This window comes from Heterodontus francisci, chromosome 1 (assembly GCF_036365525.1).
Source record: "Heterodontus francisci isolate sHetFra1 chromosome 1, sHetFra1.hap1, whole genome shotgun sequence".
In the NCBI taxonomy this organism is placed as follows: domain Eukaryota; kingdom Metazoa; phylum Chordata; class Chondrichthyes; order Heterodontiformes; family Heterodontidae; genus Heterodontus; species Heterodontus francisci.
Genome location: NC_090371.1, coordinates 63670804 through 63691354, shown reverse-complemented (window position 1 = coordinate 63691354; position 20551 = coordinate 63670804). Strand labels below are relative to the sequence as shown.

The 20551-nt window shown below is 43.0% G+C and overlaps 1 protein-coding gene across 5 annotated transcripts in view; it reads right to left on the bottom strand.

The window, feature by feature from the left end:
- rai14 (retinoic acid induced 14) overlaps window positions 1-20551 on the bottom strand; it is a 325587-nt gene that overhangs the window by 114450 nt on the left and 190586 nt on the right. For 4 of the 5 annotated variants that reach the window (XM_068031268.1, XM_068031277.1, XM_068031259.1 and 1 more), the window contains one exon: window positions 7064-7152. In XM_068031268.1, coding sequence (XP_067887369.1) covers window positions 7064-7152 — 89 coding nt within the window. Of the gene's footprint in view, window positions 1-7063; window positions 7153-20551 lie in introns of those variants that run through there. The other variant, XM_068031295.1, reaches the window with a different exon arrangement.

The window sequence follows — 20551 nt, the reverse complement described above, 5'->3', positions numbered from 1 at the left end:
TCTGCCTGTCCTTACACATTTGACACAGGTCATATGTATCCAGTCCATTATATCCATCATCCATTTTCTTCTCTGCATCTTTCCCCTACATTTTCTGTCAATCTTTCCTTCCAATAATTGACTCTGTATACCTTCTGCTCTAATGATGTGACTAAAATATTCTCTCTTTCATGTTATTCACTAATTATCGCTTTTCTTGAGCAGTTTCCAGTGCTTTCTTATTAGTCTCTGTCTGTGTAGGACATGCACAACAGCACTAAGTGGAAGCCAAACACTTCCCCTCGGGGAAGTAAAGTTATCCTTGAGGAATTACTTGCTGAGTTCCTATGGGCAGGCTGCTCACCTATATTCTTGATCAAGATGATACATTGGGCTGGCAGCAGACATAAAAAAATGCAACCCACCCGCACGGGCACCGCGGCACGGATTTCAAATGCATGGCTGTGGCGCCCGACCCTGTGATCACGTGGAGGGTGCGGGTGAGCCAACTGTCGCAGGCAATGGCGCCTGGAGCCAATGCACAGGCGCCATTATTAAAGGGCTTACAGCCCTTACCAGAGATTTTAAAATTGAAGGGCCAGGTCAGTTCAATGACCAAGAAAAAAAAATTAAATTTTCATTAAATTCATTCCCACACCCCGCACCGACCCCACCCACCCCAATTTCAAAACATTCCTGCCCTTTTCCACTCGGAATTTGTTTATTAACAATTTGACCCCCCCCCCCCCCCCACAAAATACGGCACTTTTACTGTTTACCCTTTTCCATTACCCCCAACCAATCTGCAGCGATGTCACCCCATTCTCGCTCCCCCCACCCCCACACAGAGAACTAATCCTCCTATCCCCTCCCCACAGGTGTCACGCCACATTTCCCTGAACGGGTATTCGAAGGCATGGCAATGTCTGCCATCTGAATGAAGATCAGTGCGGCGATTAAAGATGTGACAGGACCCTCAATAAATCAGGTATGTAAATTAATTTACATATTGAAATGGGTGTCCCGTCGCCGAATGGACGCCTCACCGCCGCCGAGAATGGCACGGGGCCTCATCCGTACCAATCTTCATTGCCCTGCTCCCCCCACCCGCCAACATTCCGGACCTCATCCGCACTGATCTTCATTGCCCACCGCCACCACTCCCCCCACCCGCCAACATTCCTGATGGCAGTAGGGCATTGAAATCAAGCCCATTATGTCTGGAGAAAGGCAGAAATTACAAGGGGATGCTACCAAGCTAAAAGCAAACTAGGGAGATAGTTAACAATCTGACTGCAGAGGAACATATAGCAAAACAGTGCTCATACTATAATTGAATTTCATATTAGCTTTGAGAAAGAGACAGCAAAGTCACAAAACAAGATTTCAAACTTAAGGCAAACTTTGAAGGGATGAGAAATGAATTGATACAGTAAATTGAGCTGAACCCTTAAAAGCAAAGGCTTCACTTGTGTAGCTAAGTAATCATGGTCAACAAATGAGTTAAGATATCGGACCGCATTTTACCACCTCACCACTGAGCAGGGTGCACGCGCAAGATTTACTCCGTAGAGCCGCCGCGATATTTTGAGTGGCGGCTCATTTACATGGATGGGGTTGACTGCATTCCCACCCCCCCAATGACATGGAGGGGGCGGGCGCTCTGTCCCCGGCAACAGCATAACTGCACAGGCGCCCTTTTTAAAGGGCTTCAAGCCCTTCCATTGCACTCGAATTTTTAAAGATATAAATTTAATGAAACAATCAAGCCCCTCTCCCACCCCCTGACTAAACAATATTATAATTGTCCTCTCCCCACCAACAAACAGCTTACCTTGCAATCCCGACCTCACCCCCCACCAAACTTTATTCATTTTCACCGTCAACCCCTTCCCACCAATTGCAATAGTTTACCATGCTCCACCCCCAACCCCCGCAACTCGCCCTGAAAACCTATCTCCTCCCCCCTCCCCAGCAGTGTTCCGCCGTGCTTCACTGGTCGGGGATTGGACGGCGCAGGAGTGCCAGCCACCGACCATAACATGGGAATGGGACAGCTGGGCGTGACGAGGTAAGTATTTATTCCGTCATTAGCATCCATTAGAATATTTAACTTTCAGCCCCATCTGCCACGTGGCCTCGCCGCTGCCAGTAATATGGGGCAGGCCCTTCCCAGCATTGAATTAGAATTAGAATTAGAATATTACAGCGCAGTACAGGCCCTTCGGCCCTCGATGTTGCGCCGATCATCTGACCTACACTATTCCATTTACATCCATATGTCTATCCAATGACCACTTAAATGCCCTTAAAGTTGGCGAGTCTACTACTGTTGCAGGCAGGGCGTTCCACGCCCCTACTACTCTCTGCGCAAAGAAACTACCTCTGACATCTGTCCTATATCTTTCACCCCTCAACTTAAAGCTATGTCCCCTCGTGTTTGCCATCCTCATCCGAGGAAAAAGACTCTCACTATCCACCCTATCGAACCCTCTGATTATCTTGTATGTCTCTATTAAGTCACCTCTCCTCCTCCTTCTCTCTAACGAAAACAACCCCAAGTCCCTCAGCCTTTCCTCATAAGACCTTCCTTCCATACCAGGCAACATCTAGTAAATCTCCTCTGCACCCTTTCCAAAGCTTCGACATCCTTCCTATAATGCGGTGACCAGAACTGCACGCAATACTCCAGGTGCGGCCTCACCAGAGTTTTGTACAGCTGCATCATGACCCCGTGGCTCCGAAACTCGATCCCCCTACTAATAAAAGCTAACACACCATATGCCTTCTTAACAGCCCTATTAACCTGGGTAGCAACTTTCAGGGATTTATGTACCTGGATACCAAGATCTCTCTGCTCATCTACACTACCAAGAATCTTCCCATTAGCCCAGTACTCTGCATTGCTGTTACTCCTTCCAAAGTGAATCACCTCACACTTCTCCGCATTAAACTCCATTTGCCATCTCTCAGCCCAGCTCTGCAGCCTATCTATGTCCCTCTGTACCCTACAACACCCTTCGACACTATCCACAACTCCACCGACCTTCGTGTCATCCACAAATTTACTAACCCACCCTTCTACACCCTCATCCAGGTCGTTTATAAAAATGACAAACAGCAGTGGCCCCAAAACAGAACCTTGCGGTACACCACTTGTAACTAAACTCCAGGATGAACATTTGCCATCAACCACCACCCTCTGTCTTCTTTCAGCTAGCCAATTTCTGATCCAAAGCTCTAAATCACCTTCAACCCCATACTTCCGTATTTTCTGCAATAGCCTACCGTGGGGAACCTTATCAAACGCCTTACTGAAATCCATATACACCACATCCACGGCTTTACCCTCATCCACCTGTTTGGTCACCTTCTCGAAAAACTCAATAAGGTTTGTGAGGCACGACCTACCTTTCACAAAACCGTGCTGACTATCGCAAATGAACTTATTCTTTTCAAGATGATTATAAATCCTGTCTCTTATAACCTTTTCCAACATTTTACCCACAACCGAAGTAAGGCTCACAGGTCTATAATTACCAGGGCTGTCTCTACTCCCCTTCTTGAACAAGGGGACAACATTTGCTATCCTCCAGTCCTCCGGCACTACTCCTGTCGACAATGACGACTTAAAGATCAACAACAACGGCTCTGCAATCTCCTCCCTGGCTTCCCAGAGAATCCTAGGATAAATCCCATCTGGCCCGGGGGACTTATCTATTTTCACTCTTTCCAAAATTGCTAACACCTCCTCCTTGTGAATCTCAATCCCATCTAGCCGAGTAGGCTGTATCTCAGTAATCTCCTCGGCAACATTTTCTTTTTCTACTGTAAATACTGACGAAAAATATTCATTTAACGCTTCCCCTATCTCCTCTGATTCCGCACACAACTTCCCACTACTATCCTTGATTGGCCCTAATCTAACTCTAGTCATTCGTTTATTCCTGATATACCTATAGAAAGCCTTAGGGTTTTCTTTGATCCTATCCGCCAATGACTTCTCGTGTCCTCTCCTTGCTCTTCTTAGCCCTCCCTTTAGATCCTTCCTGGCTAGCTTGTAACTCTCAAGCGCCCTAACTGAGCCTTCACGTCTCATCCTAACATAAGCCGCCCTCTTCCTCTTGACAAGCGCTTCAACTTCTTGAGTAAACCACGGCTCCCACGCTCGACAACTTCCTCCCTGCCTGACATGTACATACTTATCAAGGACACGCATTAGCTGCTCCTTGAATAAGCTCCACATTTCGTTTGTGCCCATCCCCTGCAGTTTCCTTCCCCATCCTACACATCCTAAATCTTGCCTAATCGCGTCATAATTTCCTTTCCCCCAGCTATAATTCTTGCCCTGCGGTATATACCTGTCCCTGCCCATCGCTAAGGTAAACCTAACCGAATTGTGATCACTATCGCCAAAGTGCTCACCTACATCTAAATCGAACACCTGGCCGGGTTCATTACCCAGTACCAAATCCAATGTGGCATCGCCCCTGGTTGGCCTGTCCACATACTGTGTCAGAAAACCCTCCTGCACACACTGGACAAAAACAGACCCATCTAAAGTACTCGAACTATAGTATTTCCAGTCAATATTTGGAAAGTTAAAGTCCCCCATAACCACTACCCTGTTACTCTCGCTCCTGTCGAGAATCATCTTCGCTATCCTTTCCTCTACATCTCTGGAACTATTCGGAGGTCTATAGAAAACTCCCAACAGGGTGACCTCTCCTCTCCTGTTTCTAACCTCGGCCCATACTACCTCAGTAGACGAGTCCTCAAACGTCCTTTCTGCCGCTGTAATACTTTCCTTGATTAACAATGCTACACCCCCCCCTCTTTTACCCTCTTCTCTGTTCTTTCTCTCCCGGAGGCATTTTCTGGGCCCCCCACCCCGTCACAACCCCGGTAAAATTCAGCCCACAGTATCAAGCTAAAACTTACATGAATGCAAAAACAAAGTGAGAAGCTACTATAATAATAAAAACATGAAATACTCAGCAGGTCTGGCAGCATCTGTGCAGAGAGAAGCAGAGTTAACATTTCAGTTCAGAGACCCTTCAGAACTGACAAATATTAGAAATGCAAAAGGTTTTAAGCAAGTAAAGTGGGGGTGGGGCAAGAGATAACAAAGGTGAAGTTGTTGATAGGACAGGGTCACAAAGAATAACTGACCAGAAGGTCATGGAACAAAGGTGAACACTTTCAGCACACCATTAACATACCATTCGCCTTTGTTCCATGACCTTCTGGTCAGTTATTCGCAGTGACCCTGTCCTATTAACACCTTCATCTTTGTTATCTCTTGCCCCACCCCCGCTTTACTTGTTTAAAACCGTTTACATTTCTAATATTTGTCAGTTCTGAAGAAGGGTCTCTGACCTGAAACGTTAACTCTGCTTCTCTCTGCACAGCTGCTGCCAGACCTGCTGAGTATTTCCAGCATTTCTTGTTTGTATTTTAGATTTCCAGCGTCTGCAGTATTTTGCTTTTATTTTAGTGAGAATCTACTAAGTAGGAAATCTATGAAAAGCAACAAAGTGACACAAAGAAAGTAATGAGGTGCAAAAACAGGGACTGTTAAACAAAAAAATCTTACACTGGTATCAAAGCTAAAACCAAAGGTTTTTATAAATATATTAAAAGAAAGTGCTAATGGGAATATGGTCTGACTGGATACTGATGCTGGTAAGACTATAATGCATGATAAGGAAATGGCACACTTGTTAAATGACGACTTTATATCCTTTATCACCGTGCAAGGCGGCGGCAAAATATCAGTGGTATAAGGGAACCAAAATAAGTAAAGGGGAGGAACTTAGAGCATTTAATACATGCGGCAAAAAAAAACGGAACATATAATGGGACTTGAGACAAATAAATCACCCCAGAATATTAAAAGAAATAGATGAGGAAATCCCAGCTCTGTTAGTCATAGTGTTCCAAACTCTGTAGGTAGAAGAACTGTGCTTTTGGATTGAAAAATTGCAAATATCACACAAGTATTTAAGGGAGGGAAGCAGAGACAGGAAGGACTTCAGAAAAGCTGAGTCCAGAGGCAACAAAGGCACTCATAAGGGTTTCAGCAGCAGTGAGGGTAACAGGGGCAAAAGTAAACGATCCCAGTAATGGATAGGACCTGGGGTTTGTATGTGAACTCTGGGTCAAACACAATGAAAACATTAGAATCATTTGACCATCATGCTTTGAGAAAGAGCTATGATTAATCCCACTCCCTTCCTCATTCCTCCATAGCCATACATTATTTTTTTCCTTTTCAAATATATATCAAATTTCCTTTTGAAAGTTACGAATGAATCTGCTTCTACCACCTTTTCAGGCTGTGCACTTCAGACTACAATAACTTACTCGATAAAACTTTTTATCCTCATCTCACCTGTCTTTTTTTGTCAATTACCTTACATTTGTGTCTTCCGGATACAAACTCTCCTGCCAATGGAAACAATTTCTCCTTACTAACTCTAACAAAAGCCTTCATAATTTTGAACACTTTGTCGCAAGCAGCCAGGTAGGGGTGCAGATTTCCATTTTCAGGGGTAAAAACAGTGGCTTTGGTCTACTGGGTGCTTAGCTTGGAATGGTAAATCTAGGTATTATCAACATACATGTGGAACTAACGGATGATGTCTTTTAGATGCAGAATGTAGATGAGGAAGAGGAAGGCAGTCAAAAGGTGCAGCTCTGGAGGTGACCCTATAGTCGCTGGGGAAAAAATATACATTTCTGGAGCTGCGTTGGCTACATTGAGACAGCCATGCAAAGACAGCCCCATGCAGTAGAAGATAGTGTGATCAACTATGTCAAATGTCCGAGATTAAAGGGGGCAGGGAGGGACAGTAATGACTTTTGCCAGAACTATCTTGGTACTGTGGGCAAGGTGGAAACTAAACTGGAGAGATTCAAACGATATTTAGTAAAAGAGTTGTGCATACACCTGGGAAGTTTCTGCCTATAAAATATGAAGTTTCTTATTGTTTCAAAAATGCTTTCACATAAGCCAATAATTTATAACAAAATATTTTAGTTTTCTATTACATATGTATATGGTCAGCAGTAAACTGCTTACCTGAGCCATCAGGTACAGTTAGGTCAACACCATGAGTGAGCATCGCTCCCAAACATTCCACTTGTCCCTTTGTGGCAGCCAGGTGAAAACTGAAAGAAAAACAGATTATTAAATGAAATCAGTATTCCAGCATTTTTTGCACTTACTTTTAAAGTTTTGCTAGCACCCAAGACATTTAAAGTTCTGAAGGCCAAGTTTAGTCATAAGTCTAATATCTTGAATGATTTGATTCTTTTCTGTACAAAAATGGAAAAAGGGAAGGAAAACGTGACTTGAATGGTAGGTGTCACATTTGACCCCGAGGTGAGCTTCCGATCTCTTATTCATGTCATCACTAAGACCGCCCTTTTCCACCTCTGTAACATCGCCTGACTTCACCCCTGTCTCAGCTCATCTACCGCTGAAACCTCATTCATGCCTTCATTACCTCTAGACTTGGCATTCCAATGCACTCCTGGCTGGTCTCCCACATTCTACTCTCCATAAACTTGAAGTCATCCAAAACTCTGCTGCCCATGTCTTAACTTGCACCAAGTCCCATTCCCCTAACACCCGTGTGCTCATTGACCTACATTGCCTCCTGATCAAGCAACAGCTCGATTTTAAAATTCGCATCCTTGTTTTCAAATTCCTCCATGGCATCGCCTCTCCCTCTCTCTGTAATCTCCTCCAGCCTCACAACCCTCCAATATATCTGCATTTCTCTAATTCTGGCCTCTTGTGCATTCCCAATTTTAATTGCTCCAGCATTGGTGGCCGCGCCTTCAGCTGCCTAGGCTTCAAGCTCTGGAATACCCTCCCTGCACCTCCCCGCCTCTCTACCTCGCTTTCCTCCTTCAAGACATTCCCTTTGACCAAGCTTTTGGTCATCTGACCCAATATCTCCTTTTGTGGCTCAGTTTCATACTTTGTTTTATAATGTTTCGGTAAAGCACCTTGGGATGTTTCATTAAGTTAAAGGTGCTATATAACTATAAATTGTTGTTGAAGATGCAGACATGGTTTTATTCTCAAATATAGATATAAAAATAGTTTAATTCTTTTCCTTTGAAAACAATTTTGGATGGTTACTTGTTACAGGCTTCCCATTTTCTCACTGGTTTAATATCCCAGCTTTGGCAGCTTTTACATCTCTCCCCCAGCCAACCAATCCCACCACTTCCTAATTGCTTGCTGAACCTACATGCTAACTTCTTGCATTCCTTGTACAAGCACACCCAAGTCTCTTTGAACAATGATATAGATATGGCAGGTATTTAAATTCTGCTTTTATTCAAAGTCCAAAATAAAACCCATGTGAAATTTTATCCTGGACTATTTATTCAACAACTTTTCAGTTCTTGGTTATTAGAACATGAGAAATAGGAGCAGGAGTAGACCATATGGCTCATCGAGCCTGCTCCACCATTCAACATGATTATGGCTAAACTTAGGCTTCAACTCCACTTTCCTGCCCGCTTGCCACATCCCTTGATTCCCCGAGATAACAATATCTGTCTATCCCAGCCTCAAATGTATTCAACGATGGAACATGCACAAGCCTCTGGGGTAGAGAATTCCAAAGATTCACAACCCTTTGAGTGAAGTAATTTCTCCTCAACTCAGTCATAAATGATTGGCCCCTTATCCTGAGACTGTGCCCCGTGTTTTAGATTCCCCGACCAGCCGAAAAAATCTCAGTGTCTACCCTATCCAGCCCCTTCAGAATCCTGTATGTTTCAATAAGATCGTCTCTCATTCTTCTAAACTCCAGAGAATATAGTTCCAATTTACTCATCCTTTCATCCTAGGACAACCCCCTCATCCCAGGGACCGATCTAGGGAACCTTCACTGCACCGCCTCCAATGCAAAGTATATCCTTTCTTAAATGTGGAGAACAAAACTGCTCAGAGTATTCCAGATGAGGTCTCACCAAAACCCTATACAATTGTAGCAAGACTTCCTTATCCTAGTACTCAATCCCCTTGCAATAAAGGCCAACATGCCATTTGCTTTCCTAATTGCTTGCTGAACCTGCATGCTAACTTTCTGCACTCCTTGTACAAGCACACCCAAGTCTCTTTGAACATCAACACTTACAAGTTTCACACCTTTGAAAAAATATTCTTAGGACCAAAGTGAACAACTTCACAGTTCCCTACATTTTACTCCATCTGCCATCTTTTGCCCACTCACTTAACCTGTCTATATCTCTATGCAGCCTCTCTGTGTCCTCCCGACAGCTTACCTTTCTACCTACCTTTGTATCAGCAAAAAGCTTAGATACATTACTCTCTGTCTCTTCATCTAGGTCATTAATATAGATTGTAAATAGCTGAGGCCCCAGCACTGATCCTTGCGGCATTCCACTATTCACTGCCAGCCAACTTGAAAATGCCCTGTTTATGCCCACTCTTTGCTCCCTGTCCGTTAGCCAATCCTCTATCCATGCTAATATATTACCCCCAACTCCATGAGAACATATCTTGCTTATTAACCTTTTGTGTGGCACCTTATCAAATGCCTTTTGGAATACAGGTATACAATATCAACTGGTCTCCCTTTACCTACCCTATTAGTTACATCCTCAAAGAACAGGATTTCCCTTTAGTAAAACCATGTTGACTGGTTCTAATCAAACTGTGCTTTTCTAAGTGCATTGTTAAGACATCCTTAATAATAGATTCCAGCATTTTCCCAACTGTCCTGTAGTTGACTGCTTTTTTTCTCCCTCCTTTCTTGAAAAGTAGTCTAACATTTGCCAACCTCCAATCTGATGGGACCATTCCCAAATCTAAGGAATTTTGGAAAATCATAGCTCGTGCATCCACTATCTTTGCACTCTCTCTTTTAGAATCCTAGGATGCAGGCCATCAGGTCCTGGAGATTTGTCAGATTTTAGTCCCTTAAGTTTCTCCAATACTTTTCCTCTGTTGATATTAATTTCCTTTATTTCCTCACTCTTTTTAGCCCCTAGGTTATCATCTGTTTCTGTTATACAGCTTGTGTCTTCTATTGTGAAGACAAAAACAAAATATTTGTTCAATGCCTCTGCCATTTCCTCGTTCCCCAGGATAATTTCTCTTGTCTCTTTCGAAGGGTCCAACGTTTACTTTAGCTGCTACTCTTCCTTTTGATATACCTGTAAAAGCTCTTATATATTACTGGCTAGTTTACTCTCATTCTATTTTTTCTTTATCAACAACTTTTTGGTGGCCCTTTGCTGGTTTCTAAAACATTCCCAGTCCTCAGACTTGCTACTCTTTTTTGCAACATTGTAAGCTTCTTCTTTTAATCTAATACTATCTTTAACTTCCTGAGTGAGCCACGGATAGGTCTTCCTTATTGAGGTTTTGTTTTTCAAAGGAATGTATTTTTGTTGAACATTGAGTTGTTTCTTTAAAGTTTTCCCACTGTTCAGTTACTGCCATATCTTTTAGTCTATTTACCTGAGCCAGATTTCCCCTTATACCTATGTAATTGTCTTTGTTTAAGTTTAAGATTCTTGTCTGTAACTGGAGTACGTGACTTTCAAACTTAAAATGGAATTCAATGGTATTATGATCAATATTTCCCAGTAGATCTTTTACTATGACATTACTAATTAACCCTGTTTCATTACACAATACTAAATCTAAGATAGTTTTACCCCTAGTTGGCTCCACAATATACTGCTCCAAGAAACTGTCCAAAAACATTCTACCAACTCGTCTTCTAGACCATTCTTGCCAATTTCATTGTCCCAGTCGAAAAGAAGATTAAAGTCCCCAGAAATATTACAGTGCCTCTGCCCTATCACACACCTTGCCTTTTTGTTTTCTTCCCCACCAAACAACACCCCCACTTTACTTTCTTAAAACCCAATTCTTTTCTCACTTTTGCCAGTTCTGATGAAAGGTTACATATCTGAAACGTTAACTGTTTCTCTCTCCACATATGCTTCCTGACCTGCTGAGCATTTCCCCATTTTCTGTTTCTATTTCAGATTTCCAGCATCTGCAGTATTTTGCTTTCATTTTGAGTGACTTGTTTGGTTTAATCAACAAACTGTTTCAAGCAGTTGTTTATACAGGGAAATTCCATTATAAAATGTTTACATAGGCAGCTCCAATGAGATGACCTGCCATTGTTGGCACCACATCTAATTCTGCAGTGGCTGTCAGCTGCTGCTCACCAACTTGTTATAACAGCTCAGCCCTTTGAATGGTCCATCTTGTTGATTGAATGGATGTGTCGTCGACCCGAGAGATATCTAGCTCATCTATCCTCCCACCTACAATGCCACAGCTGCAGGGCATTCTTGCAGGATGACTAGGGTCTGTATGGGAATGGACTGTTGACTACTACTGAAGAATCTGAGCCACACTATTGAAGTTTTTCCAGTCCAATTCCCCAACCAGTCTAATACAGAACTGGAATCTGAAGTCACAGTGGTCTGAGTATTTGAGAGAAACTGTTGTTTGGACTTCTGTTCTTTGGACTTTCTTGCAGATAGCTGTGGGCTTGCAAATCTTTGCTCCACTACTAGACATGTGCTGGTTCTGTATGTCTGTAGGTTATTCAGCATAGCTTGTACGGACTGTCTGCTTCTATAGCTTATATAGTCTGCCTATTTTTAAAAACAAGTTTGTCTTTTGCCAAGCTCTGTGGATCACAAATCTTTTCCTTGTGTAGCTGAGGAACATCTAGGGCTGGCCCTGAGGTCATCTGATTTTGGATACTCCAAAATAGAAAGGATATATGAACAATGGAAAAGGTGCAGTGTGGATTCACAAGGATGCCAACCAGGATTTGGGGAAATAGGAGGATGGCATGTGTTATTGTTTTGAAGGAAGAATTGAGAAGTTATGGCTTGTCTTCTCGAATTGTGAAGGTCAAGAAAACACACGATACATGTATTCATGATTATGAAGGATTATAACAAGATAAATAATGATTGTTTACACAAGCTGGCAACATGGTAACAAAAGTGCACACAATTAAGATAATCACAAAGATAATTCTCAGCAAACGATGGCTAGAATGTGGAGTTCTCTGGTAAAAACCACTGTTCATATAGTTCATAAATTTTAAGTCAAGATAGATAGTTACTCGAAAAAGAGTATTATTAAAGGGGATGAAGAATAAGTTGGAGAGTGGAATTGGAACATGTAGCTCAAGTGGAGGAAAGCGCTCGCAGAAACTTAATGGACCATATGGGTCCTGTGCTGTAACATTCTGGTATTCAGTTGAACTGTAAAACATTTTCAACAAAGATATGTGAAGCTAGCCCTGTGCCAATTTCAAAACACTACCAATAATGCAATACTGTTAAAATATTCAACGCCCACAGATTCTGTAAACCAGCAAAGTAGATAGTGTCATTTAAATAGAGTTGGAATAATTGAGATGTTTCCAGCTTGATAATATCTGTGTCTTGTGTAGCTTTTCAATTTTGTGGGAGTTGTGGGAGCCTACAGAAGTTACTAAAATAAAAACAAATGCCAGCAACATGCAAGTATTATTTGTAATGGGTTGTCAAAAGTGTCTGTCACATTAGTATTAGTTTAGACAAATGATGGAAAAATTGATTATATAAAAGAAACCTTGATGTCCTGGCAGATGTGTTAATTGTTTGGAAGCATTGCAATAAAAAGTGTAATAAATCTTTAAGCTTTGCAATAATTGTTTTTGTTCAATTCATGCTTTTTGGAAGTTGCGTCTACGCAGTCTTAATCTCTTGCAATGTATCACGTTGGCCCTCCTTACATTCTAGTGTAATTATAAGAAAGCCTTGCAGTTATATAGCACCTTTCATGGCCTCAGGATGCCCTGACACACTTTATGGCCAATGAAGTACTTTTGAAGTGCACTCACTGCTGTAATGTGGGAAACACTGCAACCAGTTTATGCACAAGGTCCCACAAGTAACAACGTGATAACCAGATAATCTGTTTTTTATGTTGGTTAAGGGATAAACTTTGACTAGGACAGCATTGGACAGGATAACACTGAGTAATTACTTTGGTATTTTAAAAAGATAGTGTCTTGTTTTAAAGAAACAATGTTGTTTGGCCCTTCGAGGCAAAAATGACCACGTTCATTATCTGGGGTGTTTGATGGAGTTCCAGTGGGTACACAGCTGACTGCTAAGGCCGATCTGGGTCCAGAGGGTTCTGCTACAAACAGGGTAGGGATATTACAGAAGATGGAGTTTTGGACAAAATGCTGGCTCAGGATTTCCTTTCCTTGCATTTTCTCTCTGTCTCTGATATGAGTCTGCCTTCAAAGAAGGCCGCACCCTTTAATTGGTTGCGCCAGGTACAGCGATCCTGGGTGAACTTCTCCCAGGTCTCTGGGCCGATATCAAGACACGTAAGCAACGCTTTCAGAGTGTCCTTGTAACACTTCCTTTGACCGCCATGAGACTGCACCCCAGACTTAAGCTCTCCATAGAAGATTCGCTTTGGTAAGCGAGTGTCAGGCATTCCGGCTAAATGATAAGCCCAACTCAGTTGCGACTGTCTTAATATGGTGTGGATGCTTGGCATGCCAGCTCAGGGGAACACTTCAGTGTCTGGTATTTTGTCCTGCCATCTGATCTTTAGAAGCTTCTGAAGACAGGTCAAGTGAAAGTAGTTGAGCTTCCAGGCATATTTGGATACTCAAGATGCTAGTATGATAGCCTGCTTTAGTAGTACACAAAAAGATATTCTCCGCATTAGCCCTGTAAATATTTACATAATTTCTTGATCACTTTTTTCCCCTACACCTTTTTTATTTGCTGTTGGATTTAGTATTGTTGAGCCTTTTGAAGAGTGCAGTAGAAATTTTTGCAGTAAAAGGTTGGGTCAACGTAGTTATAGTCATATATTCCCAGTGTATTCAAAGTCTGCAAAAGTTACACCTCTAGATGTTTTTGAACCTTTCTTTAAAGCTACAATTCATCATTTACAGAATTCCTTTTGTGGATGCCATGCAATTGAATATTTTGAAGCTTGAAAGGAATATCCTGAGCAGTGCATGCCTGTGGCAGAGAATATTTTATATACTTAGAGGTCCTGATAACTGTCACCTTTCCAGACTGTAAACCTTAAAGAGAAAACAAAATAGTGATAATGTGTCTTGTTGAAAGTACTATCCCATTTTATAGACTAAAATAGTCTCAGATTATTTTCATATTTATTAGTCATTTTCAATGAGGTGCAGGACAGGTTTCATCATAAATATTGGGGACTGCATCTTCAAACTGGCCTACGTCATTTTGCAGCCAGCAAACTCCAGGATACTACCCTACTACAATTTTGTGCACCTTCCAAACCAGTGACCTCTACCACCTAGAAGGACAAGGGCAGCAGATACACGGGACAACCACCACCTGCAACTTCCCCTCCAAGCTACGCACCATCCTGACTTGGAAATATATCGCCATTCCTTCACTGTCACTGGGTCAAAATCCTGGAACTCCCTTCCTAATAGCACTGTGGGTGTACCTACCCCACATGAACTGCAGCGGTTCAAGAAGACAGCTCACCATCACCTTCTCAAGGGCAATAAATGCTGGCTTGGCCAGCGAAGCCCACATCTCATGAACTAATAAAAAAGAAAAATTCTGTGGTGCTCCTGATGTAACATGCAAAGCACTTTGAAACGAAGGACAATAAATGCCAATCAGGAGGAGAAAAGGGAAAATGGAAAGGATTGGAGTGCCGAATGGTTATTTGAATGTTTTGGAAAGCTGTTGGGGTTGGAAGAGGATGGAATATCGACAGACTGTGTCAAAGGCTGTAGAGGGATGGAGAAGGACAAGGAGGGGTAGTGCACCACAGTTACACCATTTGGCAGAGGCAGAAACCTGATTGGAGAGCTTCAAACATGGATTTGTGGGAAGGATGGGCAAAGACTTGGGAGGTGACAACTCATTCAAACACTTTGGAAAAGAAAGGGAATTGGTGCTCGGGCAGTAGCTTGTCAAAATATAAGGGTCAAGGGTGGGTTTTTGAGGAGGAAATTGATAACAGCGATGTAAAAAGAGGAAGACATTACCTGAAAAGAGGGAACCATGTACGATGTCAACTCGCATGGGAACCTGAAGGAAAATTGAGTGGTCAGCAGTTTAGTGCGAATGTGTCGAGAGATCAGCTGATGGGTCTCATGGTTAGATGAGAGAGAGAAGTGCAGGGTTATACCTATCAGGAAATGGTGAACAGGCTGGGTCTCTTGAGGGATGATTTAAAATAGGGTGGTGGTAACAGAATGAAGTGGACATCAAGATGGAAATGCAAATATCAAAACAGAGGAAACTAATTGAGCAACACCTCAGGAGAGCTATGAGCAGTGCAATAACTAGGGTGCATAACTAGGGCTGTAGAGGGGGCTTTAAACTAAATAGTGGGGTCAAGGGATCAAGTGAGAGAAGAAGCTGGATTTTAAAAGCCCAACGCCAATCTTGGCGGCGAGCTCAAAAAATGGCAACCCGCCAAAGAGCTGCCACGATCTCAAGTATGGCAGCTCATTTAAATTACCAGGGTGGCCCGCCCGCTCCACGAGATTGGGGTGGGGGGCTGGGGGGAGGGTGCGGTCTGTTACATAGAAACATAGAAAATAGGAGGAGTAGGCCATTCAGCCCTTCAAGCCTCCTCTGCCATTCATTATGATCATGGCTGATCATCCAACTCAGTAACCTGTTCCCGCTTTCCCCCCCATATCCTTTGATCCCTTTCGCCCCAAGAGCTGTTCATCCCCAGCACAGGTGTCAGCTGCCTGCGTGCAGGCGCTGCTGCCATTTTTAAAGGGCTGCCAGCCCTGCCATGTAATTTAAACACATAGCCCCCAAAATTAAATAAATTTTCTTATGCCCCTTTCACATCCCCCAATAACAATTACATTAACTATTTCCTCTTCCCCCTAAAAATAAACAGCTTTTACATCTGACCTCTTTCCCCCCCCCCCACCCCCAAACTGCACAAAGTTTGAAGTTCGACCCTTCCCACCATCCCCGACACCCATTGCCGCTGAGTCTATGTAAATGAATTAATTTTACTCATTTGAATATTTTAATTGAGGTCCCGTTGCCCAGCGGTGGGGGGTGGCCGCCACGAAGCCTTGCTGCCGCCGGGAGGATTGCGCCAGACCATCCTGTCGTCAAGGTCCTTGGAGGACTGCAGGCCCCATGTTCAGGCCCCCCCGCCCTGCCACGGATCATGATGTCGAAGGCTTGGTAAAATCCAGCCCAAGATGTAATAAATTAGAGAGAGAGGAGAAGGCATGGGAGCAAGATAGCAATAAAGGTAATGATAATCAGAGTGCGGCAGCAAGGGACAGAGTGTATAAACTTAAGAGTGCGCCAACATATAAGGCTAGAGGTTGTGAACTAAAAGTGGGGGCAGGGTTTGGGTGAAGGGAGATTTAGAAATCCAAAGAGAAAGGTCGAGGTATCGGAACAGTCTAGTATTGTGGGTAAAGACAAGCAGAATGGGACAGGAAGGGACAGAGAGTTTAACAAAAATTTTACGTCAGCTGTTGTGAAAGTGATTCTGTTTTGTTAAAAAATATTTTTAAAGGAATTTATTGTGAAGCTGAATAAATGTTGGACCAGATTTTTTTTTAAAAAAAGCACCATCAAGAGGACACTGAGGAAGTAGACTTGCAACAGTGTTGCTGGTTGTCACATGATCTCAAGTTAAAGATAGGACAGAAACCCTAGTAACAGGGGCAGAGAAGTGACAAGCGCTCCTTTGATTGGACAAGCCCAGTAGCAGCAGAGCACCTGGAAGGGCAGAAAGCAGACAAGCTTTCTGGTTGTGTGTCAGTACGTGTGTGTTTCAGCTTCTGGAAGGAGATAAAGTCAAGTCTGCTTAAGTGTCAAGGAAGGAGAAAAGACTACAGCCCAGCTTACTTTCCAGCAATTCCATAAAAGATCCTGTGAAGTCCACTGTGTTGATTCGTCTCGTCTCCTGTCTGAAGAGGGCCTGCTAGAGTTGCTTCTCGGCGCCGCCTGAAGAGAACTGTTCAAGAGGGATCTCGGTGGCTTGTCTGCATGTGCTTGGAGGTTGGACTGTGTACCAGTTTTGGTGCAGCGTGTCTCATCTGCTGTTTTCGTCAGGGGTGGGCAAGTGATCTACCCGGATGTTATTTTGTTTGTAACAGAGCTCTGATCCAAAAATCCCTTTTTTTTGGTTGACCAGTGTGTGTATTATATATAGTGTGAGAGTGTGAAGGGGCTAAGGTTTAAAAAAGGGAACTTGTAAAATTTAATGTTGGGATTATTAAAAATTTGCTGTGTGTGTTTATGATTTAGTTCATTACTAGTTAAGACTTGTTCTATAATAAACTGTTAACTTTGTTCATTAAAGAAACCTGGTTAGTGTGTTCTATTCTGGGAAAAATAGAGTATATGATTAACCATATCGATAAGTGGGAAAATTTAAAAATATATGTTGTGACCAAGAGAGAAGTGGGACTGAATTAACAGTGCACTCCTCCCTCCTCAGTCGTAACGCAGTGAAAAAGGTCGTTGCACGGAATAGAGTAAACAAATGAAATTAAAGGTTCTTTATCTAAATGCACGAAGCATCTGTAAAAAGATAGATGAACTAATGGCACAAATATGGGTAAATGATTTAGATCTAATCGCCATTACATAGACATGGTTACATGGCAGCATTTCCAGCACTTTCTGTTTTTAAGTCACTCAAAATGTTTTTTGGAAACACTTTTGCCCATAATCTTTTTTGTTCAGTAACTTACATTTATAAGCAGCAGAGACCCACAAAAGAATTTCTGTCAAATTAGTATCTATTGCAACAGTACTTCTTTATATACAGGATTTCTAGTTATCCTTTCATCAAAGACTTTAAAAGAATTACTTCTCACTCTGGAAAAAGTGACAGAAAACTGTCCATGTGTAAAAACAAGCACAGGAATATAAATACAAATTTTGTTAAGAGTCTGGCCTTGTGACTTATTTATTGTCATAGAATATGAAAGTCTAATTGGGAATTGTTTTCTCTTGAGTTGAAAAGGCAGGTTTACATCTGATGGGCTCAATATATTTCAAGGAATAAATACACTATTTCCTTGAAATCTGCCTGTTATAATTTCAGTATCTATCAGTGAAGAGCACAACTTCCTAACTACCAATCTTGTTCCGTGATAAAGTTCTTGTTTAGGATTCAAGTTTCATAGCAATATTATAACTGCTCCTTCCTTGTGTCTATGTTTGTGCAGTGGCATGCACATTTGAGTTAGACTGTGTAGAAATTCTGGAGGGTATAGATTATCATCTTCATCCATCGAATCAACACTGATTAATTTGCCGGAGAGCTTTTCTAAATCCTTTTTTCACTCAAATCGAGTGAATCTTCATTTTGAGCAGAAAGAATTGCTTTCAAATAATAAGTTGTATCAAATGACTGTCCTCACCATTTTGTCACACTTAACCAATTCCATCATCTCATCCACCCCTTCCATCCTTCCCATTCAATCCCCATCCCATGCCATCCCCATCCTTCCATCAATACCATCATATTCCTCACTGAACCAATCTCTCCAGCCAGGGTAACTTGGTTGTTGGGCTTCCCTTGCCTTCTGCTGTTTTTGTTCTCCATCAACCCCCACTCGTCCCCACCCCCACATCACTGCCACCACTAACAGGTAGCAGCCGCATGTGCGTCACACGCTCCAGTCTGCTGTGCGTCCCACACTACCAACCAAATTCACCCAACAGACACGCCCCTTAAACTGACCAATCAAAACAGTCCAGACAGTCAAAAACTGATTAATACTGGTTCCCAAAACAAGATGATAAACAAATGGCAAAATTCAAAAAGTTACATATTTCACAACAACTTTAGGTGCATATTAAGTTGTCTTTTAATGACCTCCTTAAAGTGTTTACTTCAACAAGCAAGTCACCAGCCTCTCTCGAAAGCCTAGGATTCAACTAGAATAAAAACAGAAAATGCTGAAAATACTTAACAGGTCAGGCAGCATCTGTCAGGATAGAAACAAAGTTAACACTTCAGAGAAAGAGCCAGAGAAACTGGGAGAATGAAAGAGAGTCCTTGCAGGAGGTGCAGTGGGAGAGGGTGTATTCAAGGTAGCTGTTGGAGTCAGTGGGTTTACAGAGGTTAATGGCTTATAGCCTATTCCCAGAGATGGAGACCGAAAAGTCAAGGAAGGGAAGGGATGGACCATGTGAAGGCAAGTGAAGGGTGAAAACTGTTAAAGTTGATGAAATTTTCCAGTTTGGGTTGAAAGCAGGAAACCGTACCTATCTATACAGGCATCAATGTATCAGGGGAAAATAAAGGTGAAGGAGGGGGCCAGAGTAGGACTGGAACAAAGACTGTTTCACACATCCCATGAAAGCCAGGCATTCCAGGACCCGGACAGGATCCCATAGCAAAACTTTTTCTTTGGAGGCAGCGAGTGGAGTCAAAGGAAAAGTTGTTTAATATGAGAACAAGTTCAGCCAGGCGGAGAAGGGTGGTGGATGGGGACTGGTTGCGCCTCTTTTCAAGGAAGAAGTGGAGGGTTCTCAAGCTGTCCTGGTGGAAGATGGAGGTGTTGAGGAATTGAATGTCAATGGTAAAAAAAGATGTTCAGAGCCAGAAAGCGGAAACTTCTAAAGTAGTAAACGGTGTCAAAGAGTTGTGGATGTAGGTGGGAACAGACAGGACAAGTGGCTGCAGCCTGGACTTTGGACTAATTGCTCAGATTTTGTAGCAGCAGCAATAATTTCTGATGCTAAAGTTCAAGACACCTTCTTTGTGCAATAGTATTAAATCCAAACACCTAAATATAAAAGGAATATGGTACTGTACACATTTTGGGCCAACAAATCTTTAGCTCCCCACCCACCCTGGGAGCGGCTGGGAGGCGGAGGGAATAAAAATCGGGTGGGATGGAGGGGTGGGGGGGTTTCCATGCCCATTGCTTACCCACCTCTACTGGCATTTTACCAGCAGTGGGTCACTTAAAGGCCTCTTCCTATCGCCGTTAGTATTTTACCAGCAGAAGATGGGCACTTCGCCATCTGGGGAGACCACCCAGTAAAACCTGGCAGCCTCCTTGCAGGCTGGGCGGGGGGGCGTCCCTCCTGACTGAGCACCTTGTGCCCCATGGAGGGGCCCCTCTAGCAGTACGAGCTGCCCTGACTGGAAAACCCCCACCCCTGCAATCGAAACTCCTCCCCTTTGCAGGGACATGGCTAACTGGCCCCAGCAAGCCCCAACACCACTTACCTTCCTTTCCGGGCCAGGTCCGATGCCTGCTGCAGTCCCAGCAGAGGCCACCGCTCCCTGGTTAGCTGGCAGCTCTTGGAGGCAAGACATCCTGCCTCAGTGGAGCAGAAGCCATGATCTCAGACAATTAATTGTTTGATCTACGCAATATAGCGTCGCGGCTTCCAGGGCCAGTGAAGGTGGGCTCATCCTGACTTCTCGTTAAATGCCAGCCATTAATTCTGTTTTTTCTCTTCACAGATGCTGCCAGAAAAATTCAGTATTTTTGGCATTTTCTGTTTT